The 18,354-nt window shown below is 34.9% G+C and overlaps 2 protein-coding genes across 3 annotated transcripts; one reads left to right on the top strand and one right to left on the bottom strand.

The window, feature by feature from the left end:
• The first annotated feature begins 520 nt into the window (after nt 1-520).
• On the top strand, nt 521-7,491 carry LOC109104165 (sphingosine-1-phosphate phosphatase 2-like). Of its 2 annotated transcripts, XM_019117523.2 has the most exons (5): nt 528-1,060; nt 1,726-1,887; nt 3,155-3,334; nt 5,167-5,256; nt 6,394-7,491. In XM_019117523.2, exons 1-5 carry the CDS (start codon nt 806-808, stop codon nt 6,955-6,957), a joined length of 1,251 nt encoding a protein of 416 aa, XP_018973068.2. In that variant the 5' UTR covers nt 528-805; the 3' UTR covers nt 6,958-7,491. The 2 variants fall into 2 exon arrangements, with proteins under 2 accessions (XP_042596160.1, XP_018973068.2); XM_042740226.1 differs by lacking the exon at nt 3,155-3,334 and having other exon boundaries at nt 521-1,060.
• Nucleotides 7,492-9,676: 2,185 nt separating this feature from the next.
• On the bottom strand, nt 9,677-18,290 carry LOC109104456 (phenylalanine--tRNA ligase beta subunit-like). Its single transcript, XM_042740209.1, has 17 exons — nt 18,148-18,290; nt 17,562-17,617; nt 16,482-16,636; nt 16,328-16,403; nt 16,046-16,161; nt 15,816-15,966; nt 14,806-14,914; nt 14,556-14,626; nt 13,560-13,621; nt 13,421-13,472; nt 12,934-12,995; nt 12,615-12,822; nt 12,438-12,518; nt 11,412-11,504; nt 11,170-11,287; nt 10,943-11,095; nt 9,677-10,107 (listed from the first exon to the last, which is right to left on the bottom strand). The coding sequence occupies exons 1-17, from the start codon at nt 18,203-18,205 to the stop codon at nt 9,956-9,958; spliced, it is 1,773 nt and encodes a 590-aa protein (XP_042596143.1). The 5' UTR covers nt 18,206-18,290; the 3' UTR covers nt 9,677-9,955.
• Nucleotides 18,291-18,354: the final 64 nt, after the last annotated feature.

Here is an 18,354-nt window from a genome sequence, read left to right as displayed (position 1 = left end):
TCAGCATAGACACCAGAGCCCAGTTCAAAAGAAATATAATTGGGCTTTAGGCTATATGAGAATGGATTAAATCTTGGAAATAGTTTGTTCAAATGGATTTAGATTCATTTTACTCACAAATAAATAAATAAATAAAAAAAAATAAAAAAAAAAAATATAATATCATACTATACTAGACTAAACTCAATTCATAATTTATTCAATAATTATTTATTTTACAATCTGATACCACAGATTCAAAAGTACAGTAAGTTCTTTTTGAAAGCCAATATACTTAGATATAGCGCTGATACTTCAATCATTTAGTTTGTAATTTATTTTAGAGGAGAATATGTTCTCTTTTAGTAAATAAAATATCATTATCAACATTACATTGATTATGACATTTCAGACTTTTATTTATTTATTTATTTTTATTAATATGAAATCAAAATGAACACAAAGTTGACAACATCATCGAATTGTTTTTTTTTTTTTTTTTTTTTTTGCTATAAATAAGATCGAAGAGATTGAGCTTGATCACTTGATTATTTCTGAAAATTACTTTCAGATACAGAAATATACGTCACTAAATGACTAGAATAACAATAGAATATTCATTTAAAGTCACGGAGTCAAAGGTTCTGCAAGGCAGGAATCACCCCCCTGTATATGATAAGCAGGTAATTTTCCGTGCGTAAACGTGTCAGCCATTCAAAACAGCCATGAGCTTCTACGTCAGCACACTTTCACGCTCTGTCACCTGCAGCTGTACAACACACCTGTGCACGCGGGCTGGTTGCGGAAGCTTAAACTCCGCGCGGTTATGTGGGGGCTCATCTCGTACCTGAACAGCCCCGAGCTGGTGGCCGCTTTCCAGCGGTGCTGCGGGCTGGTTCCGAGAGAGACGTGCTCGCGTGTTAGTCAGAACGGACTCGTTCACGCCAATGGATCCGGTAAGAATGGTCCGGTCACGATCCACCGGCGAGGAGCGGAGCAGGTGGCGAACGGGACGTCACGCGCACAAGACAGTAACTCCAACTATAAACCCGCCAGTTCACCGTGTGAAACCAAAGGCGAAGTAAGTAAATCAGATTTAAATCAGACTCTTCATTCAGGCGAATTAAAATCGAGAGCTTCCCAAATGCAAAGGCTGTGCTTTTAAAAACAGAAATACCCAACTACAAGATTTTCCTGTTTCTCTGGTTGGATTAGACAGTCAGATGTTTATAAAGCAATTTTTGATGTCTCATCTTGTAGATAAATAATAATAATAATAAAAAAACTTTTCAAAATTCATTTAATTTTAATATATACAATAAGCTTTAAACTGAAAGGCAGGTCACCAACCTGAACATAAATCTTGCTTTCATATCTTGCATTAATAATATACTTTAATACTACTACTACTAATAATAAAAAAAAATAGTTTTTAGTAATAATTCGTTTAGTTACGAATGTCATTAAGCTTTAATATAGTTTCGTAAATGAAATGCGTAAAAGTAAAATTTGTTTGATATAGGCTTTTATGGTGCACAGATAAAAATTTGTCTTTCATGGTGTTACATATATATAGCCTACATATATATATGTATGTGTATATATATATACATATGTGTGTATGTATGTGTATATATGTGTGTGTGTGTATTGGTACTGGTATATTATTTATCTAACTAAGTGTGATTGTGATTTGTTGTGATGTGGTGAAGCAGTTTATTCAGTGAGATGAATTTCTCTGTTCAGGAGCATCCCAGGCCTCGATATGAGGTGAGGAACTGGCTCTTCTACTTCCTGTTTGTGACTTCAGCTGCTCTGGGCCATGAGGTCTTTTACATCACCTTCCTGCCCTGCATCCACTGGAACCTCGACCCGTTTCTGTGCAGGCGGCTCGTCAACATGTGGGCCGTGAGTGGCTGAGAAAATCACACACACCCTGTGATAAAATCATCATACTGTAGGGTCTTTGTTTTTCTGCAAGGAGGAGAAATGGATTAGAATTGACAGAAAGTGTTTCTATTATATCTTGGTTCACTTAATGCTGTTTCCACAAGGTTACATATAGTTTCCACAGCAACAGCATTAGACAAACTGCATTTGATTGGTTAACCTCTGGAATCAGCGTCGCTATTTATAATGAACTAAATGTAACACGAGAGAAGTTATTCATTTGCTCAAACATTCAGTGAGTAATCATTTTGAATTTTTGCTATATCTTGTCATGACTTAACCAAGGTTATTATCGTCAGCTAAGGGGGTGTTACATGACCATTTTTAAATAACATTTGCCATCCAGGAACCGAGTTTGACACCAGGGATGTTTTTGACAAAGTTGTCATCTGTAACTGTGCAGGCCCATAATGTTTCTTTACATTAGTGTTTTCTAAGTGAAATCATCAACTGATGTCATGGCATGCAAAGTATAGAATTTTTAGTAAGTTGTCATCTGTAACGCAAAACTTTGTAAAATTTTTGACAAAGTTGTCATCTGTAACGCAAAACTTTGTAAAAACAAAAGAAAAACTTCTGCTTTTTAGTGCAATCCTTGTCTTGTAAACAAACCCTAAAACTGAAACCATTAAAACATTTTGTTGCTTGAAATGCGATAAACTCTAACAGAAAAACAACATCTCTAATTTTTGTTTATCTTGAAGTAGTCCACTAAAATAACAAAAACTGAAACTGAAATAAAAAATTGACATATGCATAGACGTTAATAAATGTAGGCCTATTAATAAAATCTGAATGTATAAATGTATTAATAAATATAAATAAAAACTATAATAATATATTAATGATACTAAAATAACACTGAACTGGAAATAGTTGCCTAAATCTGGCAATATGTTGTAAATGCTAACAAAAAAGTACAATTTTTGGATATTTAGTTGCATTATAATCTTATACTACACTCTCAGAAAGTACAAAAGCTGTCACTGGTCACTACATTTCCAATAGGTATACATTTGTACCTTATTTACCCCAAAATGGTACATATTAGTACCATAAAGGTATGTAAATGTTAGTAGCTACCTTAACGGTACATATTTGTACCCTTTTTTTTTTCAGAGAGAGTACTTATTTTGCACTCTCCCACTCACACCCCATCTCTCCCCCCTCCAGGTGGTGATGTATATATCACACTCTCTCTCTCTCTCTCTCTCTCTCTCTGCAGGTGGTGATGTATATAGGACAAGTGATGAAGGATATTTTAAAGCTTCCGCGTCCACCATCTCCCCCTGTGGTCAAACTGGAGACGCGTGTGGACGCAGAGTACGGGATGCCATCCACACACGCCATGGCAGCGACAGCCATCTCATTTACACTGCTTCTAAGTGCTCAGGAGAGAGTGAAGGTCAGGCATGCTAGATCGAGAATGTTTTGAATGTGGTTTGTTTTTGCATAGTTCACTGAAGGGGCGGAGCCATCTGTCACCATCAGTCAGCCCAAGTCCCGCCCACACATCTGCTGTGTGCCACTATAATGAACTCTCAGTAAATGACTGTCAATCAGTGTCAGGTATAGACGGTGCCATCCATCAGCTTTCAAACCTTTGACTCTTGAGTGTTTTCAAATATTGGTTCAATTGTAAGTGTAAACCGATAAACATCTGTGCTCCTTTTATAGAGGGCCGCACAGTAGCACACTCATATAAGCATTGTAAAACTTTATTAGTGGATTGTAAAGTTGCATTCCTTTCTTTAAGAGTGTTGTTTTGCTGTTTTGTCTGTAGGCTTATTTGTTGATATAGGCAGCAATTTTTACATGTTAATTTAAAAAAAAAAATTTTGCAAAGAAAATTAAGTATGTGTTGAAGCTAATTTGAAACTGTAGTCAAGATATCAAGTTAAATTTACGAAGAGATATAATGATGAAAAATAATGAAATTGGAGCAAAATTTACACTGATGTCAAATGTTTGGGGCCAGTAATAATGTTGTTGTTGTTGTTGTTTTTTTAAAAGAATGTAATGCTTTCAATCAGCAAATATGCCTTAAATTGATAAAAAGTGACATGTTATACAATTTCTATTCCAAATAAATGCTGTTCTTTTGAACTTTCTATTTATAATTAATCCTAACAAACCGTATCACAGGCTCTACAAAAATATGAAGCAGCACAACTCTTTTCAACATTGATAATAATCAAAAATGGTTCTTGAGCAGCACATTAGAATGATTTCTGAAGGATCATGTGGCACTGAAGACTGGAGTAATGATGCTGAAAATTCAGCTTTGTGTCGTGAACAAATGACATTTTACAATATATTACATGGAAAATAGTTATTTTAAATAGTAAAAATATATATATATTATTTTTAATATTATATATTATATATATTTACTGTATTTCTGATCAAATAAATGCAGCCCTAGTGAGCATTAGAGAAAAAGTAATTAGTTACTAGTCCAGACATTCAGTTTTGAAAAACATTGTTGCCTTACTTAAAGCTGGTTAAATTACTAGCTTATTAACTGATTTGAAAAAAACTTTTTTTGTGCGTAAAGGAATCCAGAGATCTGTATGTGTATGATTTAAGAGTAAAAAAAAGCCATTCCAGTCAATTATACATGAGCTCTACTGTCCCACAGTCCTTTGTGCCCATTCAGGAAACATTCTTCATTAACTTCCTGTGAAAGACCCCCAGCTGACAGAGGAAGAAAGAAAGGAAAGGAGAGATAGACAGATGGAGAGACAAGGAGACGGATGGAGTAAGACAGAACAGAGGGGGCGGAGCAACTTCATGAATATGTGAAGCCTCTTCCAGTGTTGTCAGTGATTAACAGAGTCCTGAATTAAAACCAGAGGGAAGAGCACATGTCAGGAGAAAAGAGATGTTATTAGGAGAAGAGACAGAGAGAGAGAAAGGAAAAGACGACAAGGAAAGATGGATGAGAGGATGTTTTGATTAAGACTATAAATTTTCAGTTAGAAAGACACGTTAAGTCGAAAAACACCATAGAAGTAGTTCATGTGCCTTAGAGCTAAAAGATAGCTTTTTGTGTAGAGTGGATCAAATGTAGCACATTATTTATAGAAATCTTATCCTCTGCCATAGCTTTCAAATCGAATTTGTATTTGTTTACATTCAAACATGGCCACTTTTGACACAAGGTACATCAAAGTGACTGTTGCTAAAATGCTCATTTTTGATTGAACTGTTGGTTATTCTGTCTTTGCATGTTAGTTCCCGTTTGAACTGGGACTGATTGTGGCCGTGGTTCTGTCTGCGCTGGTGTGTCTGAGTCGTCTTTACACCGGCATGCACTCTGCTCTGGTAAGTCTGGAAGAGAGACTTTAAAATGCACATATGCTTTTGCGTCTGATATGAAACATTTATAATCCTGTATAATTCATATTGTCTGGCTGGTCTCCATAGATTTTTACCTCTAGTTCCTTTAATATAGCACAGCAGTAGTGGTGCATCATGCTGAGGCAAACATTTGGTCTATTGCTCATGCTTGGAGATATCAATATAATAAAAATAATATTAATATGAATATTTAAAAACATTAATATTTTAATATATTACAAGATTTGTATTAGTAAATATTTTGATATAGTATTATTCAAAAACTTGGTAGTGTAGTAGTAGTACATTTAGTAGTTTAGCATTAAATCTAGCTGTAAACCTGTTGATCTAAATGCAGCTTTACATGTCACATTGTAGTAAAATTGACCATATAGAAAAATTTTGATTTAGAACACCCTGCGAACAGCTTACAACATCCTAATAACCATGCATAACACCCTAGCAACCACACAGCAACATGTTAACACCCAATTAGAACACCCCTGAAACCAGCTAGAAATATTCTAATCACTCGTAACAACCATGCAACACATTAACAACAGTATTAACAACCACTCAGAACACTAGCATTGGCATGGCAACAAATTAACAACCACTCAGAACATTGTAGCAACCGCATAGCAACATACTAACAACAAATCAGAACAATGTAGCAACTGCATGGCAACAAATTAACAACCACTCAGAACACCATAGCAACATGATAACCACTCAGAACACCATAGCAACAAATTAACAACCGCTCAAAACACCTTAGCAACTGAATAGTAACACCATAACTACACGTTAACCATTAAGAACACCCTAGCAACTGCACAACACATAAACCACTAGAAACATCCTTGCAACAATCTAGAACCCCTCAGAACACCCCTGAATTTGCATAGCAATACATTTACCACTCAGAACACCCTAGCAACTGCATGGCAACGCGGTTACCATGCATAGAAAATGTGTACATATTTCATAATAATGGCATAAAAACGGCATTATTGTGTCATTAAGACCGTGCATAAAACTAGATACAAAATAGAAATAAAGCTAGAATTACAGAGTCTGATACTAATGACTGAAATCATTCTCCTTTATGTTTCCTCTCAGGATGTGATCTGTGGCGTTGTAATTTCAGCCATCATCATAGCTCTGTCGTACCCGTACTGGGGAACCATTGACTACCTTCAGCTGCACAACCCTCTCTCCCCCATAGTGGGGGTGGTTCTGCCCCTCTTCCTGTCCTATAAGTACCCCGAGCTGGACCATTACAGCACCACACGGGGGGACACCACCATTATTTTAGCATGCTGTTCGGGATGTTCAGTCGGATACTGGGTGAATGAGCGATTGGGCTTGACATTTGACCTTGCTGGGCCTTTTCCAGTGACCCTTCCACCGCTGACCCTCGTGGCCTTGGGTCTCGGTGTGGCGCGGTTCCTGGTCGGGTTAGGGATGCTGGTTCTGACCCGGCAGACGGTGCGCTGGGCGAGTCTGCGGGTGCTCTGTCGAATTTCTGGAGCCTCTGTGAGTGATGTCGATGCACGCAGAAGGAAAGAGATCGAGGTGCCGTATAAGTTCAGCACATATGTTTCCATCGGACTGGTCAACAGTATCTTAGTGAACAGAGTGTTTGTGATGATGGGACTCTGGGATTTGGGAAATTCTGTATAATTTCTCGGTGTTTACAGACAAGTTTCAAGAGTATCCCAGTATCTATAACTCATTCTCAGGGAGAACTTCACATAAGTCTTTGTTTAGGAATAGCTGGCACATTTAAATTCTCACATTGAACAGAATTGTTAAACCTCCTAGCTGCATTTTGTTAGATTTCAAAAACTGAAACACAGTTCGTGGATGTTTGAGCAGTTTTGCTGGGTTTTAAGGGATTATTCAGGGTTAACACAAGCCAAATGTGAAGTGTGTAATTTCTGTGCCACAAGCTCAACAAAAGAAATCAGAAACACACACAAATGACTAATGAATAATTTCCTTTAATAGTTAGTTAGCATTTTTGTGCAAAAATTAGTGTATTTTTATTATTTTTATGCACTGTTTTTGCACTTCCAGTTGCGTCTTACTAAATGTAATGTTTTTTTTTTTTTTTGTGAATAAGTATTTGGTTTAATGTCTGTTTACTGTTTACTCAAGCTCAAGATATTTTCACGTTTTATTCTACAACATAAAATACATCAGTAATACCCCACTGATTTTGCACCTCACTATGTTCAGAATCACACTGGTTGCTAAAAATTGTCTAAATGAGGCTAGAGATGTATTCTGGGATGTTAATGTTCACACTGAGCGGGTAAACTCGTCTACTTATGAGTCGCTTTCACAGCCTCACTATGTTCAGAATCACACTCTTGCAAACTATTCTAACTCAAACTTTCCAACTAAGGATTGAAAGAGTTGTCAGAAGCTTACTGAATTCATATGATTGTGGACAAGTTCGTTTATAGCCCACGTTTAGCTTTTTACTTCTGTCAGTTGAATTTATGCTTTTTCATTTGTGGAGGTTACCATGTTGAACAAAAAGTGTAAGAATCATAAACTTTTATTGGTCCCGGAGCTTATTTTCTGCAATAATCCAGAAAGCTAATGGAAAAACTTTACTGGGTTTTTATCATCTTTCCAGGGTGAGGCTAACTTCCTGTTTCAGCCTACTCTGCAGTACTCTGTTGCTCAGACAGTCCTGCCATAAACACTACTGGTTCAGTCAGTTCTTTAACATTACACATGGCACCTTTATGCTCTATTGACAGTATCGACAGCAAACTGTTGATTTATTTCAGTCATAACCTACATATAAGTTTATAGTGCAAATATGGCTGTTGCCCCATAGACTTCTATTGTAAAAGCATTTTTATCAGGGTTAACTGTCGGCCAAGTTGACATTATTGTTTTCTGTAGTAACCACTAACTTGAATATTTCTTTTGATAATTTCCTAAAGGTTGCCTTAAAAGTTTAATTTTGCCGTGAAAGCCACAGATTAAAGATGCGGTCACTTTTACCGCTGTTGAGTGGATTTCAACTGTGAAAATTCATTGTTTCCATAGGAATCCATGTAATCTGGAATTACGTTTTATGTTAAATTTTCCCCACACAGATTTCGTGACTGGTTCAAGATGGTGCATAAATTATTAATACGTATATCTATGCCGTGAATTTTCCAGGGTTGACCAACGGAAAGCTGCTTGATTTGAAAGTGATTTCTGCGTGAGTTGTGCTACACTACTGACAATGGGCTTTTTTGCCAGCAAAATTTTGCATATGTGACTGCATGTTAAGTCTGATCCTTGAGGTAAAAGTTCAGTTTTGTGACGTCACAATGACAAGCTGATGTTATCATGATCACAGATGATATTTAATGATCATTTTTACTTAACACAGTGCTTTGACTGCATAAAATCTAAGAATTTGTCCTACGGTTACTGCTTTTTTTTTTTTTACCACATATGAATTTGATATTTATTAAAAATAATAAATACATTTTATATATTGAGTGGTATGACACTCAGGATGTGTGTTTGTGAGCTTTTACAGATGTGGTAAAATAAATAAATAATGTCTTCTCTCTGTTTTGTGTTTTTAATGGTGTTGGTCCGCTGAGGAGTGTAGAGGGCCTCACAAACGCAATGTACACACAGAAGAATGTACACACAGACCATCCTTTCACACACAACCCCTCACAAACGCAATGTACACACAGACCATCCTTTCACACACACAAATTTAAGACAGTGCATAACAGCCTCTGATCACTTATCCTCTTAAATGTGTAGTTCAGACACTAGAGAGGTACACATTTAGACACTTACTCAACTTATAATAATGTCAAAGGCATTAAATAGCTACTATGAAATAACAGAAATGGATGTATGGAAAGCTATTTAGCTCATTTTAGGCATATAAACTGAGGCCTTTGGATTCTTAAGATCATGAAAAACTGAAATTCAGGCAAATGCATGTAAACAAGTCTGTTATCTGCTGGAAATCAGGTAGAGCCTGACTCTTGCCCTGACCTCACCAATAACCTGTTAAACCAGACACTTCTTCACTATCATCTCAAACCAAACACACAGATCTGGTCTTGTTAATCAGTGATTAGGAGTCCCGTTTAACAAGTTACGGCTGAAATACTCACATACACAAACCACTTTCAATATGGCTGTGTATGTATAATACACAAACACACCTTCCTTCAACATCAAGCCATGATACGAATCTGATTTACTGCATGGCTTATCTCTTAACAGCTTTTAAAACTTCACTTTGATTTTTTAAAAAAATGTATAGATACAATATTGTTTACATTCTCTTTAGATAAAGTACATTGTCACATTAGATGACTTTGCTTGATATGCATCAAATACATGCAAAAACCAACAGTTGTAGACATTTCTGGTTTATTAATCCATATTTCTTTGTTTCTATGTTGTAAAATGTGCTGGACACAAACATACAGCCGTGATGTTTAATATATGAATAACATACTAGCAGTGGACAAGCTGAGTTTTATTAAAACACTGATTTATACCATGAACATACAGTAACACGTGCTGTTGTGACTAGAACTCAGAGATAGATGTGATGGTAAAGTGTGGCTGTAGCTTCTGAGGGAGGAGCCAAAAGCAAAGGGGTGTGGCTGAGGTTGTTTGCATTATGACATCACAGGAAGGGCTCGATGTCGATATCGATGGCAGAGCAGGGCATGGTCAGCTCAAAACGACTGATGACATCAGGGTGAAGGACCCCGAGGTGTCCGATGCTTTTGCCACATGAAAAGATCTCAGCACAGCGGCCAGGAAAGAAGGTGGAGTCTGTAAGAAAGATGATGGAAATGAAACTGATTAAATATGAATAATATGCACAGAGTTATTTCAGTATGTATTATATGCTATTACAGTATTTATTAAGATTTTGAATCAGCTTTTAATTGTATATTTTCAGTTTTTATTTTAATGTTTAAGTTTTAGTAATTTTGTTTTTTGCACTTCTGCATTCTGCTTTATTTTAATATGTAGCTTTCATTTACTTTTGAGTAATTTTAGTACTTAAAATTTCAGCTTTTTCAGAATCTCAAGTTTTTTAATATATATATATATATATATATATATATATATATATATATATATATATATATATATTTTTTTTTTTTTTCTCTGATTTATATATATATATATATATATATATATATATATATATATATTTATTTATAATTTATATATATAAATAAACTTATCTAATATTTTATATTATTCTTTCACTATTTTTTAATTAAAGTTATTTTTAATAGTTTTAGTTAGAATTAACAACACTGAAAATGCACTGATGAATCATTCACAATAAAACCAGGAGCATGAATCAAGTCATTAAATATAGGGTAATTTTTTATTTTATTAGACTTCATATAGATTCTTCCATCCATCAGTTGGAAATAAAATGAGGAAAACAGTAATAAAATAATAATCCAGTAATAAAAAATCCCACCAAAAGAACTAACACTTCCTATTTTGATTTGATTTTTGCTGACCTACTGCCAGCACATAAACGCTGTTAAATATTAACCATTAAAATAAATCTTTAAATATGACTCAGGTGCACAAACGGATCACAGGAAGGACACCATGTCGACTTTTAACATTTATGACTCACCCTCTGCCGCCTGGATGTGGTATCCTTGGTTACGGCCCGGTTTGACGTCCAGCAGCTGCATGACCCGGTCCAGAAGTCCATGGATGACCTCAAATCCCGGGCTCTTGTTGTAGTAAACGGCACAGAGACGCCTGTTGTTACGGGCTCCTACGTCTGCCAGACACATTAGGTTCAGTGACTGCATACTTCTTAGCATGCATTGCGTGATATGAGGACATCAAACACACCTTTAGTTTCATCCTTCAGGACGACGTCTGAAATCTCGAACAGTTTGAGAGGAAGGGGCATCTTCCTGTTGGCAGCGATCGTCTTCAGGAGTCCAGGAAGAAGAGAGGTACGAGCCACCTACAGGAAAGTACGATTTAGTTACTCGAACCCTAACTACTAACTGATTTAAACTTGTGAAAGCACCCACTAGTGGACAAATGTGAGAAATGCCAATTGGAGGTGTCTGTATTTTCGTGGGTACCTGAAAATCTGCGGTCTTTGGGTTGGAGATGTGGACGGCTCTGGTTTCGGTGATGTTTTTCCTGAGTTTATCTGCGATATCTTCTTCTGAGCACTGCAGAGAGAGGAAAAGACTGTCAAGTCATGGAAAAGATAACACAAATAATAGATAAAACATTTGTTATATTGTTCTTGTGGCGGTTTACAAAAACAAAAATACAGCACAACCAATCTTATCATTTGTTTTCAAATCAGACTTTAATGAGCGGTTCTTTAAAGCTGGCATGAAATGAACATTTCTATTTTTAAGGGCATGTTATATGTAATTTTTTACTGATTCATCCGACTTTTTTTAAACTAATTGTCATCACTAGGTTTCTGGATAACATTTAATTAAAAATTGTTCAATAATCCATTATACTTGGATGTTCGTCACAATACAGAAGAAAATTAATGAATGTGCTTTAAAAGATTTATTAGTTTGAATCAGTTTGAAAAATTACTTGATGAATCAGTCCTGGTTAATCTGGTTATGACAGTCACCTTTTAAATGTTTATATTTCAACAACGAATTGGAAATGTATTTCTATAATTTAAAAGTATAAGCATAAAAACTGATGTTAAATGTTTGTATACAAGTTTTTAATTGAGTGTTGATTATCATGTCTAAAAAATAAAAAAGCAATGGGCTTTGTTAATTTAATCTTTAATATAATATTATATTGAATGCACCATCTGAGAGGGATCCCTGTGTAGTTTACTGCATTAGTTGAGATATTGTATTTCTTCAGAAAATTTGACGTGTACATGACCTGATATTCATCCAAACAAATCGATATTGAATTTTAACGAAATCAAGGGCTTGCGAATGGGAAAAGATTTGATTTTTGAAATATCTACCAAGCCCTAATAACAATGATCATTTTATTCTAATGGTCAGAGAGAGAGAAAGTTAGCCATGAAAACTAAATGACAAATAGATTCTTCAAAGAAATGGACTTCAATAAGGAAACCATCCAGAATCTAAGAGAAAGGAGTGATTTCTAACCAGAGCGAATGTCAGCGCTTCAGTAAACCCAGCGGCTGCGAGATCTTGCCTCAGTAACTCTGTCAACTTATTTACAGGAAGCTGCAAATATAAAAACACACGTGTAAGAGCCATAAAGTCAGCAGCACTGAACCTGATCTCAAGTTTAATCGGTCAGAATGAATGTTACTCTCAAACCTGATTGGCTACGGTGTACGTGCGCGGCGTGCTCCTGACGATGTTGTTGAAGCCGTACGCTATGGCGGCGTCCTCCATGATGTCACAGGCGTGGATGACATCAGCGCGCGTGGGCGGGATCTCAACCTGGATCAGATCTCCCTCTCCGCTGACCTCTGACCTCAAACACATCCGGGTCAGCAGCTGAGCGATGCTTTCCGCTGATTCACTGAGAAACAACACACAGTGTGATCAATCAGGGTTCAATCGAGTGACCGAAGCGGAGAAAGAAATCTGTGATCTCTAATGAGCTCAAATAAAAGATTTATAATGTGCTCACTTGATGCCAACTCTTTTGTTGATGAAGTCCCCAGACAGTGTCTCTGTCCTGTACGCCAGCTCCTGAAGTCAAAGTCGACAGTCAGCACATAACAAAATGACTTTCAAATAAGGCAGAATTTATTACTAACAATGTCATATTTTTTCTTTAAAGCCAAACTAATTTTGCTTTAATCTGGATTTAATTTTTGTTCACACAAGTTAAGCTCTATCAACAGCATTTGAAGCAAAAAAAGAGATTTGTTTTAAATTTAATGAGACTCTGCTTGTCTAGGAGCGCTTCTGGTAACGGTTTCGGTTAACATTATATTTTTGACCATTCAATGGAAGTCAATGGGAAACAAAACTGCTTTGTTACCAACGTTCTTAAAAAGATCTTTTGTGTTCCACAGAAGAAAGAAAGGATGAGTAAAAAAGTCCCTTTAATGCCAGTGTAGTTGTGTGGTTAGTTAGTGTAATTACTATCAAGTTAAAAACTGAATACATACAGGATACACAGACAATCTGCCATCGGGATAAACAACCTCTGCCTCCTCAACCCTGAATAAAATGAAAAACATGTTAAAACAAACAAACACACAGTACTGAACACTGGCTGAATCCAAACTGGAGATGCTAGAAACTCACGTGAATGGTTCATCGCAGTATTCACTAAACATGGTCACTACCATATCCAGCGTGATCTTTGCCTGCAAACACACACAGAAAACGTTTCTCATGTTTAAAAGCATGCTGTAGTTCTTAGCTAATTTTCAGGATTAAAAATTCAAGGCATTGATGTTTGCATACAAAACCACCACTGGCTCTGCACCCCTTTACCTAAATTCATTACTTCAGACTTATGTGCTTCAAGAAGCTTACGTTCTGCAAGTGAACATCGCTTGATTGTGCCATCCAAAAGAAGCACAAAGTCACTTTTACGGACTTTTAAATTAAATGTTCCCTCCTGGTGGAATGACCTGCCCAACTCAATCCGAGCAGCTGAGTCCTTAGCCATCTTCAAGAATCGGCTTAAAACACATCTCTTCCATCTTTATTTGACCCTCTAACTTTTTCACTCACTATTCTAATTCTATTTATAAAAAAAATAAATAAAAAAAAATCTAACTACCTTTCTAATCTTTTTGTATTCTATCTATTTTCTTTTCATTTATTATACAATTATAAAAAAGACCTCTAACACTAACTTGCTCTATTCTTTTTCTATTCTATCTGTTTTCTTTTTATTTATTATATTATTTAAAAGCCCTTGCTACGTATACTGTGTTTAGGTTAACTGAGACTGTCTTTTTGCCACAAAATTACGTTGAGCTATGTACGAAAGCACATACTTACTTACACTGTTGAGAGATAAAAACACACAATAAAAACACTACAAACTCCTAAACAGTAATTATTCATAAAACTAAAAGGATTATTTGATGAATTAAAAAAGTTCAAAAGAACAGCAGTCATTTGTAACACTATACATGTCTTTACTGTCACTTTTGATCCATTTAATGCATCATTTCTGATTAAAAGTATTAATTTTATTAAAAATAAAAAAAATCTTACAGACTATGTATATTGTATTATTACAAAATAAAATAGTAATAAAAGCATTATAAGAGTAACACAGTTTACCTTTGTGAGGTCTGTGGCCGTGCACTCAATGAAAATGTTCTTTGTGTTTAATGAGATTTTGCTGTGGTCCCCTGAGAGAGAGAGAAATATAAAACTTTAGACTAACAGTGTTTGAATGCAAAAAACTGGACAAAAACAAAAACACAAAGCCTAAATGTTAAACAGAAAAAGTGGAGTGTGTGTGTGCACATCTATCCATGCTCCTGTGAATGCATACTGTATATGTACTGTATGTGTGTATTTAACTCACCGTTGATGATTGGAGGCATAGACAGGACGATTCCATTACTGTCGTATATGACGGGGTACAGAGGTTCATTCTCGATGATGTGCAGGTAGTGCCTCAGATGACTGTCAGTCTACAGATGACAAAAAACTTCACATTAACAGTAAGATTGATGATTTTTTTTTCAACTTGTTAAATGATGCATTCTGGGGAAAAAACTCAAACATACAAGAATAGACAAATATATTGGCAAATAAGCTACTAATATACTAACCAATCAGATTTCACTTCACAGGAGACTTGATTGAGTGGCCAATCAGAATCCATCTGGCCCAGCATTATTTGAGTATCACTGATGTACTGTTATAGTTATTGTTAATATGTTGAATTTGTTTTTATTTTTAGATTTTCGTTTTAATTTAAAAGTTTAGTTGTTTTGTTTTTATTTGTTCTTATTTGATTACCCTTTATAGTTTTTAGTTTTAGTTAGTACTTTAGCTTAAACTAAACGACAATTGGAAGTGTTGCCCTATTATATTATATTGCAGTTAATATTTTGAATATTTTCAATAGTTTTCATTTTAATTTGAAAGTTTTAGTTATTGCATGTTTGTGTCATCTTTATTAAATATGTCTCTACAGTCTTAAGGTTTTGTAGTTATTTTAATACTTCAACTGAAAATAGGAAATGTTGCTCGGTTATAGTTTTTGTTAATATTTTGAGTAAGACTTTATACATTGTTTCATTTACAATTATCTTAAACTTTTGGTAACTTTGTTGTTTTTGTCATTTTTATTATTATTTTACTTTATGTCTATATAGTGTTTTTTTATTATTAAGTTTTAGTTTTTAATTTGAGTTATTTTTTTTTTTTTTTTTTATATAAACGAAAATGAGAAACGTTGCCATGGCAACTGTAATTAAAATTTTTTTTTTTTTTTTATATATATATGTGATTTTATTTGAAGTAATTAAAATGCTGATTTAAATGGTAATAACCCTGATCTGGCCAGAACAGCCAATCAAATCTCACCTTATAGAGACTCATGAGCTCAGCGGCGGTGTACTCTCTGCTCTGACTGAGCGGTCTGAAGCGGATCTCGCCGGGAGGTTTGGCTGTGTAGGTGAATGGACCAGAGATGGTGTCTAAATCATGAGTTCCTATGGCAACCAGGGTCCGTTTCCTGATGAGAGAAGAGCAGAGTGTTAAAGCTCAGCAGTGCAGCTTCTCATAATAAACCAGCGAGTGATCTGATGAGTCACCTGCAGATGTTCTGGTGCAGCTTCTCCTGCAGCTCTATGAAGCTCTCGTATCGCTCCTGAGTGAAGGTGATGTTGCGCAGTACAGCTGCTACAGCGTGCGGCCGCACAGACGCCGTCTAGATAAACACGAAATATTATCTGATATCAGCACCACAACCGTTATATTAATTCAAACGATCTCCCTCCATTCTTCACTACGGCTGATGGTTTCTCACTCTACTTGAGCTCTTAAGAAATCAATATAATCAAATCTCTATGCCACAATACGACACTGATATGAACCTCCTCGGTTATGACCAGCCGCTGAGGCTCTCCTCCGTCTGCCGGACTCACGCGCTTGTACCGGGGAGCTTCCAACCTACAAACCCAACAAAACCAGTCATATAAAGACAATAACACTCAGTCAGACAGCAGAACCACAAACACGGAGTCTCACTTCTCCTTGAAGACCTGCAGACCCCTGACGAGACCCTCCAGACACAGGAGATCATAGCGGTTCGCTGGCACGTCGATCTTATACAGCACCACATCAGACGCTCCTTCTGCCTTCTCACCTCCCTGCTCACGGATTAAGATTTCCTTCTCTGATGTCTAAACATTGAGAGACAGACAAAATAATCAGATTTTTAATTAAAATTAAATGTTTACATTTTAAATTCAAATTAATCAGTAGCTCTAACATCAGTTATGGAAAATAACACGTTTCTGTAATGATATTCTAAATATTTAATTAATTTTATATAAATCATATATATATAAAAAAATACACATTATTATATTACATAAATAATATAAATTATTTATATGTATTTACTATATTATATAAATAATATAAATTATTATATATATATATATATATATATATATATATATATATATATATATATATATATATATATATATATATATATAAATAAATGGAAAAAACACACATTATTATATTACATAAATAATATAAATTATTTATATGTATTTACTACATTATATAAATATATATATATATATATATATATATATATATATTTTTATATATACATCTAATAATACCAGTTATATATATATAATAATAAGAATTATTATTATTATTATTATTATTTATGTAATATAATAATGTGTATTGTTTCCATTATTTATATATATATATATATATATATATATATATATATATATATATATATATATATATATATATATATACCAGAAATAATAATAATAAAAAAAAAAAAAAAAAAATATTACATAAATAATAATAATAATAATAATAATAATAATAATAATATATATATGTGACACACACGTTGTATTTACTTGACAAAAGTCCAAACAGTCCTTTGTCAGGGTGTTGATTTTTTTTTCTATGATAATATAAAAATTTCTAGTTATAAATATATACCTTTCTAATTTTTTACATTTTATTTTTACATAACACAAACACACACGTGTGTATAAAATTAAATAGATCTTAAAACTTTAATAACGAAGACAGTTTGTAAACAAATAGTTTCACATGACTTACGATTTCGTCCAGCTCGAGGCCAAACTCGAAACATAGTTCATCGAATTCTTCATCAGCTAAAATGTGAATACAAAATAAAATGTTATTATTTAAGTACATTTAAAACAAAGAATTACTTAAAGCCTGAAATTCTGCGTCGCATTATGATTGCGTCATCAATGGGCTTCCAAGTTTGACATCTCAGCTCTTCAAATGAATGAGGCATAAAAACTACATTACAAGACATAAAGCGTTACAGTATTCAAGCAGCGGCAGACTATAAAATTACATATTAAATATAAAACAAAATCTTCACTGAATTCGGTGAAATCTCGGAATGATTTGAATCTGATGCAATCGCCGCGACACACAGGAGAAATGTATTTTAAATTCGTTTAGCGTTTCAAAATGAATTCGTTGAGGAATGACGAGATGATGATACCAGTAGAATAAGTGATCTATAAAATGTAATCAGTTTTATTATCGCTTCGCCAGATGCAGACACAATCACCCAATCACAGTCGCGCGCATTGAGCACAGTCTCCATGCAAACAACACACTCGAGAACGCGCTCACCCCTTCAAACACATACATGTTAAACACTTACTGTATTTCTGTCCCAGAGCTTCAAAGAGCAGATCTCTCTTCACGCTGACTGTCGGCATGGTCGCAGCTGGTCACCGGGGTCTGATAAATCCGTCACAAGAACGCTAACGTTATATTTCAAAATAAAAGACCACATGGAACAACACGAAACGGTCTAGATTTAAAATAATAAAAGTCCCAACTGGACACTTGAAAATTCCCGTTGGCA

Source organism: Cyprinus carpio, chromosome B15 (assembly GCF_018340385.1).
Source record: "Cyprinus carpio isolate SPL01 chromosome B15, ASM1834038v1, whole genome shotgun sequence".
Classification (NCBI taxonomy): domain Eukaryota; kingdom Metazoa; phylum Chordata; class Actinopteri; order Cypriniformes; family Cyprinidae; genus Cyprinus; species Cyprinus carpio.
Note: the sequence above shows the minus strand (reverse complement) of the source record. Positions and strands in the feature narration are given on the sequence as shown.